Raw genomic sequence first — 8,615 nt, forward strand, 5'->3', positions numbered from 1 at the left:
ATAATCCATATTTATCAATTAGATAATTGCAAAATTTTTAAAGTCATACAGAAATAATGTCTCGAACTTCAAAACAAACAGACATCAGAGCAAACATGGCTCATATCTAATTGCAGGCTGACGTCAAGATTGTCCAATCACATAGAATATCATGATCACATTGCGATATTTGATTCGTTAGTTTCCTAAACTGTATACTTCTGATACCATGATTCGTTACAAAATTATTTTGATGAATATTAACTAGGCATGTTACATGCCATCGTAAGGGAAACCTTACAAGTTTCTATACACGAGTTGCTAAAGTCATTAAATGAAACCCCGAGACTCACGAAATCTCGTAATTCTTTTACAACTTACTGCTTGTAATAAAATCTGGTTAATAAACCCCCCTTTTCGTCATTTTTATCGATATCTAGCAAGTAACTTATATATGAACCTCAGCTTTTTAGTGGTACACAGTGATGTTTACATGCAATGACTCGGAGTGTGCCTCCTTGGAGCAAATCGAATCAAAAGTGTATTAGTGTCCTAATACGCCTTCTTGAAATTTTCCGTGGGTATTCTATAATACTACTATATTTTACTTTATTTGAGATGAAATATGTTTACTTTGTTGTTAAATGTGACACTAAAAAGCGACATGAGTGAGCGGGCTAAACTTATGCCTTTACAAATGACACAGATGATAGTCAGGTAGTGTGGGTAAACATCGATTCAGTAAAGGTTGGTTGGTTGGTTAAGACGTGTAGATTGTAGTTTGTGTTTACTAATGTCTATAACAACCATCAATGATGCATTTTTTTTCTTAATATTGTTGAGTTTTAGTCACCTGTTGACTACGCTCGTCATAGCCAGAATGCTAAAGTAGTCGCTGTATGACGTCACAAATAGGCGTGGTCTAGGTGGGACCGGAAATACCCGAAAACAAGCATTTCTTTGCAGTATGGTTATTTAAACAAAATGACTTGCGATTTGAGAGATTTTTTTTGTAAATCGTTTTTCTCTTTAATACATTATCATTTTATGTTTTCCATAGGATACCGTCTCAAATCACAAAAACAGCTTTCCCCTCGTCCTACACAAGTCACTATGGATGGCCAGAACAGTAAAGAGTCCTCGAAAAGTGAGGCAAACATAAAGAACATCTCAAAATCAGAAGAAAGTAAGTTGAATTCGTGCTTTGGTAACATTTGGTTTTTTGTGATACTTTTCACTTTAACTATCTTGGTGTATGGAATGATAACGAGTTATTTTTTCGCCATACTCACTACGATGGAAAGACGTTACAACCTAAGTACCTCGCATCTAAGTTCGCTGATAAGCATCGGACAGGCCGCTGTGTTGATCGCTATCATGCCTGTTTCTTACCTCGGTGGACGTCCAAGTAGTAGCCGTCCTCGCTGGATTGGCTGTGGACTCCTAACCTTAGGGCTGTCCACTTTTATAATGACGCTGCCACATTTCCTGTTAGGCGAATATAGATATAGCGATACTGCTCACATGCACAATGATACCATCGAGATGAATCTGTGCTCAGAAAACATCACACTAGAAGATAGAGATTCTGCATGCAACATTGAGAAGAAGACTACGAAAGACAGCGAAGTGGCATACATTATAATGGTTATTGGAATAGTGATAATGGGTTCAGCTTACAGTACCTTGTATACCCTTGGATCTTCCTACGTAGATGACCATGCTAAGCACGTGTCATCAGCACTCTACCTCGGTAAGTATTCCATACTACTGGCCTCCTTGACAGCGTCGAAAACCAAAGTCTGTCCTTTTTAATACAGTCTAAAAACCACTGTACTCTTCACGACAGCAATGTAAACTATTAACATCTTTACGATAGTGTCGTAAACTACTAGTCTTTACGCTTCTGCTATAACTGTTTTCTATTCCATATGTAAATAATAAAGATTAAGTTTGCGATAACCCATCGGACCCTAACAATTGTTTTCAATTCATAAGGTTTAAAAGACGGTGGGAATATACTTGTATATACTTGCACACATTATAGTGCCAAAGTAGCTTTTTTCATTAAAAGAAAACATTCCAGAGAACCCCAACTCTTTCAAGACTGTAAGCTGAAATTATGCAGTACAGTATACTTCGTCTCATATATAATTGCTTGCTTTTACACCTCATCAAACTATCACAGAAGTACTGTGACTATCGAGTATCATATCTGAGGGTCAAAAAATTAGATTATAACTAACTAACTAAATAAATAAATGAATAAACAAACAAATAAATAAACAAATAAACAAATTAATTAATTGATTAATAAGATGAAAAAATCCCACCTATCTACCATATTTTCTGATTTAAGGGTACATTTTTTATATTTGCTCAAGTTGATATTTCAGAATGAAAACTAGAAAACAGACTGGTTTGTAAGCTGTCCATACATTGTATTTCTAAAATGATAGAAGTTATAGAATCTCGACAAGCCAGTTCTGATTGGCTAACATACCTGGAGTGTGAGTGCAAAATGAGTCACTAAGTCTGGTTTATCTATTGCATTAATTCTAGGTCTTCTTGATTATGCAATTTTGAAATCCATTTATTGCTTTGCCTTTGAATTCTAAAATAGAGACATGGTTTCATGAAATGTTCAGCATTTTTCCACACTATGATTATATTGAACTGTCTCTCGATAGGTATAATGAGCACAATGTGGGGAGTTGGCGCACTCGCGACTAGCATACTTGCAGCGGGATGTCTACTCCTCTACGTTGATTTCAATAGAGTTGATGTATCGTCCCTGAAGATCGACAATTCAGATCCGAAATGGATTGGAGCTTGGTGGCTTGGAAAACTCTGTTTGGCGGTCATTTGTGTTCTGATTGCAATTCCATACTTCCTCGTCCAAAAGGAATCGCCGAGGGTTCGAAAAGGCCATTCACATCGGAATGAGCAAACCAAAATGGATGAGGCTGAAGGGCGCCATGAGGAAAGCACCATGGGATTATTAAATAAGCTAAAGGGTAGGTGGATAATTGTTTCCACACGAGGTAAATGAAGTTTGAATATAGCAGAGGAAACATTCATACTCGGTTATTACATGTATATGTTGGTTTTGCATTTTAAACTACACTAGCTGCAACTGAAATGTTATTTGAAAACTGTTCCGTTAGACGTGGTGATTTACTCCTAAGAAAGTACACAATGAACAGTATCAAATCTCCCGTGAGTAAAAATATTTGTGTAGCTTTACACGTAATATTGTACAATAAATCTAATCAAATTGATTTTTGGGGGTCAGCACCCAAAAAATCGGCTACCCAAAGCAATCACGATTTCGACCTGTTACAGTAACCGTACTACTTACTGTAATGGGTAAAATCGGAAAAGAGATAACTGTGTGTTTGAATAACGTCTTATTGGTATTTTAATAGTTTTCAGTGAAAGTATTGTTGGTTGTCTGATCAAAAATATTCTTTCGAGTACTTTAACAACCCATGGGTGAATAGTATTTACAAATGAATTATCACTGGAATCATGTTATCACTCACCCAACGACCTCATGACAAGTAACACTAATAAGTTTTAATAATGGTCAATATCTCTTTATGAAACACCCAATGAGACGCTGAATACCCCTTATTTCGCTGTGTACATCATTTATACATCAGACACTATAGACATTTTTCTATAGTGGCCTGATTTATGCATGGCTTTCCATTTCAAGGAATCTTACTGTTGCTATGGCGATACCTTATTAACCCACGCTATATGACGCTGGTATTGGGATACGGATTTGACTTGGGCGCAACTATTGGTATGTGGCCGTTTATTCCCAAGTACTTTGAAGTTCTCTTTGGACTGACTCCTTCAGTGGCTAACCTCTATACAGGTAGGTTACACACTAGCAGTGAGCATTGACTGTTAGTGGATATCTTTTCTACAGGTAGATTACACAAACAACCTTTAAGCCATAATTTCCCAAATTATCAGGCATTCAGCTTATAAAGCAGGTCGTTATTCCCGAAATGTCAGTTCTTTAATGTGCTAGTTTGGACAGTGAACGTTTTCATTTTGCCGCGAAGTTTCAATATGCTAATTCTGACCCTAGCAGCATTACCGTATATTATCAATATCATGAATTACTCTTGATATTGTGCATCCTTAAAATGCCCTACTTACAGGTAGTACAGGTTTCAATGTTTGGGACATGAATGGGCCTACTGTTTTCTTCAATCAGGGTTCTTCTTCAGCATACAAATCGCCTTATCCAGCCTTATTGGAGGAATTATCATTAAAAAGTTCAAGCTACAAGAAATTGGTATGTCTAAATTCTTGGTAATTGCTCTTGCACTTGGAACTTTGAGTACCGTGTTTATCTACCCCTTCCATTGTGGTGGTATCGAAATAAGTGGTGTAAGGTAAGAAACAGTTAGACTTGTATTGTACTGCTTTTTATTCAATAATAACAGTTTCTGTATTGATGTTGATAAGTTGATAAAAAAATTACTTCTAATGCGAGATACAGTGGTGGGTTTACGGTAGTGTTTTGATTTTTTTACACTCATCTGCCGACAGTAACCAGGTTCATAAGGTTGGAATGTGTTTACCAACTTTACATTGCATCGATCGTAGTGGTGTGATCGCTACAGTTTTCATCGTAGTTTACATCATATATAAACGTGTGATTTCGCACTTGTGAACGTTCGTTGACGGGGAGGGGAAGGGGTTTTTTTTGTTCTAAATGTAGGATGTTTGTTTATTGAGCTTGTGTGACATTGTGCGATGGTCCCTAATGAAGATCAAATTCATAGGGCAGCCATCACCTGGTAATGTCCAGAACCTCCAACAGGCTTTGGTCCAGGATTCGGATAACATCATTATTGTGAACATTCGAAGGTTTATTAATAGCATGGCATAGATATTGAAGTCTCGGTTATGCCCATACATAACGTTCTTTTCAGAGCCTCCATTTCCTTCCAGAAGGGTTGGGCCTCTCTCTGATGCTTACATTCGTTTTGTTTTAAACGTGTATATGTTACACCCAATCTGTGAAATTGCCCAATTCATGAAATGTGCATGTAACTTTGCCAAGTTCATGAAATAGTCAACCTTATGCAAATGAGAGTATAGATTATGATCTAAAAGGAGCGAAATTAAATTTTTGGGAAGAGTTTTGAACTGGGGTGTTGATTATCGAACTCTATTAAAAACAAAAGCTACACTGAATTATTATAAAATAAGAATTGTGAAGTGATGAGTTTGTAAATACATGATAATAAATTTCTTTGATTCTTATTCTTTTTTGTGTGTGTCCTATAAAAGATGCTCATTTCATGTACTGAGCATATCTTACCATACCCACTTCAGAACGTGGGCAACACAATTGACTATTTCACCCATTTCATGAATTGGGCAATTTCACAGATTGGGTGTAACATATACATTTAGTGTATCATGTCATGCCATGTCATGTTATGTCATGTCATATCATATCATATCATACAGATTCATAGGGGTTTAACAGTTTGTTCCACATAATTATGTGAATATGTTTCGTTGTAGTGAAGACGGCATAGCCAAGATTCAACATTGTAATCAAAACTGTTCATGTTCTGTTGATCTCTTCGACCCTGTCTGTGGTTCAGATGGAAAGACGTATACATCATCATGTCATGCAGGATGCAATCAGCTGGGTGAAAATGATGTAAGAAAATAATTAATCCCTTTATGTAGTAATTAAAGGAATATTTCAGTCAGGCTTATTTTTGCCTTTTGGTGTTGCTTACTGATAACAGCTTTAATATGTGTTATTTGGTATGATCACATTCACTTCAGTAACTTGTTAAACTTTGAAATCAGAGAAGCCTTAAGTTTCTATACTGTTAACGTCTTCAGCCATCGTGAGGATATCCAGCAAAGGTTTATGGAAACTCTCCTATAAGGACATCACATATACGCCAATCTCTTTGTATTGACATCGTCTTGTTTGACAAATATTATAACACCATTGCTGCATTTTCTTTGTTTCACCACATATACTATAACAGCATATACTTTTTCAGGCATGTCAGTCGATTAAAATGAGGAATTTACACTTCACTTTTCGTCGTACCTGACAATAAGACAGAAGCAATGTTTAACCGAATGTTGTCGCCCCAGACGATTCGGAACCAAACGCTTTGCTTTGCTTTTGCTTACTCTCCTGGTGTCCATTCTCTGTTTTGTAGACATACACGGAATGTGGATGTATGCAAGCACAAGTGAATGGTACCGATACCCTGACGATGGCTTCCAGTGGGATGTGTAATCATATAGAAACGTGTTCCCTCTTCTATCCATTATTGATTGCGTTGGCATTTCATGTGTTCGTAAATACCCTATCAGAGACCCCATGTTTGATGCTAACAATGAGGTAGGAAAATTGTTATCTTTGTATTTTAATTAAGCCGTGGATTATAGTTACGCCTTCTATATTTGATATCTAATTCACTGGAAAACGTTCTCAAAATCAAATTGATGAACACAAGAACACAGTAAACAGTATCAGTTCTACAATCCATGTTACCTCTTCGATGTGAAGCATTGTACTTCTTTCTGTCCAATCACTTTAACAACAGCAAACCCCACCATCACCACCATCACTCCTCTTCCTTTTTCTTGTTTCTTCTTCAGATCAGGGCCACCAAACCACAAGTCTTTTGGTCTTGGCTTAAGAATCGTTATAAACCGTTGTTTAGGTACGTAAATCTGACAAGAATAGATAAAGCGCCTGTCCTACCGTTGAAAACAAGAACCTTAGCACTATATTGAATGATGTAGGAAAGGTGTGTAAAGAAGTCTGGTGATTATGTCGTTGCTATCAGGTGTACCCTGCGCAGAAAAACGTGCAATGCAAAATCCGCATATTGTCAGAATATTGTACCTTTGATGAATGTATACTCTTAAGCTTGTTCAATGGTAACTGTATGTCCCGTTTGTAATAATGCTACCTGTATTAGTAAATATTAACTTGTGTCCCGTATGTGTAATGCTGCCTATGTATTATTTCCTTTCTTCCATTTCAATTCATTATATTTTACACCTTCGATTTCATTGCTACCAAATATAGTTAGTCTCCGTGCTTTTGTTCATCTGTACTTTCAGTTCTGCCAATCAGATTGCCTTCACCGGATCACATGAGCCACCCATATTTAAGTGAGAAGCACGCATATCTTGGCAGTCTTTATTTGTAGCCAGACCGGCCAGACCAGCAACATATATTACTTTGGTGTACATTTTCAGTTGCAGCTATGTAATAAAGTTGTGTTTAACTGTTTATAATGGCCTGTCAGTGTCAGCATATTTCTTTAAATAGGAATAAAAGTGAAATTGGACTGAGCTGCCTAGCAAACAATAAACGTGTAGTCAATTTTTCATTTTCTATTCCTCCTCAAAGGTTTCATACCCGCACCGATGATCTATGGAATGGCGATTGATAAGTCTTGCAGTGTATGGAGAACCTTTTGTGAAGGCTCTGCTAAAGGAGAGTGTTTGATCTATGACAACCAAACCTTTCGACGCAACTTTGTGGTTGTAACACTTGGACTGAAGTTTGCCGCATTTCTGCTCTACCTGTGTAACCATATTCTATGGAAAAGACGAGGGAACCAATCTGGAGCTGATAACAGTGAGAAGACTTTCAAATACAAAGAAGTCAATCCTAACTCTGATCCTCTAGATTCCGTCAGTCAACGTAATGTCAACAATAAATCGTACACTCGTGTTTCTCAATTGTGATTTCATCAATATTTTGATCATATATGTCTGAGTATTAATTTCATCAGACTTATTTCAAATTTAACAGGCTTCAAACCAAAATTGACATTTAATATAGACAATTGTATTTAAACGATTCTTTGCTACACAAACCATGACATCATATATTAAAAACATCAAATTTCGTGACGTTCTTTCACTGACAGGTGAAATCTTTTGTACACTGTTAGAAGTACGAAATATCGATATATATCATGTGAGAACTCCAACTTTCAAACAAAACGTATTTCAATTAAACAATTTAAATCTAAGTGATCAATATGCATTATTAGTCAAAACACGTATAATTCAACAAAAATACGTATAAAGTAAAAAATTTCCTCATTTAATTGATTTGTACTTTCCATTCTTTTCATATACAGCCATCAGCAATGCTTTAAAAATAGGGTATTAACATTGATATTCAGGTGTTTGATGTTGAATATCTTTGCGAAAAACTCTAGGCTGTTTGAGACTTTTCACTTACGAGTATTTCATTGTTTGCTGTATCGAAAATCGTATTAGTCTTGTCCAGCAGAGCCGTCTTATGTTTTCTTATGTTTTTGGTAGCGCACTAGCAGAGTTATCGTCTTTTTGAGGCCTTGTTGAAATTTTGCCTTTTATCTACATACCCGCCGAAGTACTGCATATGTGTTTTTGCGTGGTAAAAAAGTACAACACTACGCCCTCTTTGTCCTACATTATCGGCCTGCAGAAAGCCTTTCAAGATCAATTATTTCAACTTCTTTATATTGTGGGTAACGTCACTCAAGGTATGAGGTAGGCATTGCTCATGATATTGATCTAAGGTTAGAAGGTCACGCCTTAACCAATCACATTGGCGC

The 8,615-nt window shown here is 36.6% G+C and overlaps 1 protein-coding gene across 1 annotated transcript; it reads left to right on the top strand.

Annotated features, from left to right (window-relative positions):
- The first annotated feature begins 1,275 nt into the window (after positions 1-1,275).
- LOC144439337 (solute carrier organic anion transporter family member 3A1-like) lies at positions 1,276-8,171 on the top strand. The gene is made up of 9 exons (XM_078128619.1): positions 1,276-1,732; positions 2,670-2,996; positions 3,701-3,865; positions 4,214-4,394; positions 5,539-5,680; positions 6,204-6,388; positions 6,649-6,713; positions 7,412-7,698; positions 8,154-8,171. The coding sequence occupies exons 1-9, from the start codon at positions 1,276-1,278 to the stop codon at positions 8,169-8,171; spliced, it is 1,827 nt and encodes a 608-aa protein (XP_077984745.1).
- Positions 8,172-8,615: the final 444 nt, after the last annotated feature.

The sequence above is a fragment of the Glandiceps talaboti genome, chromosome 8 (assembly GCF_964340395.1).
Source record: "Glandiceps talaboti chromosome 8, keGlaTala1.1, whole genome shotgun sequence".
Taxonomy (NCBI): Eukaryota; Metazoa; Hemichordata; class Enteropneusta; family Spengelidae; genus Glandiceps; species Glandiceps talaboti.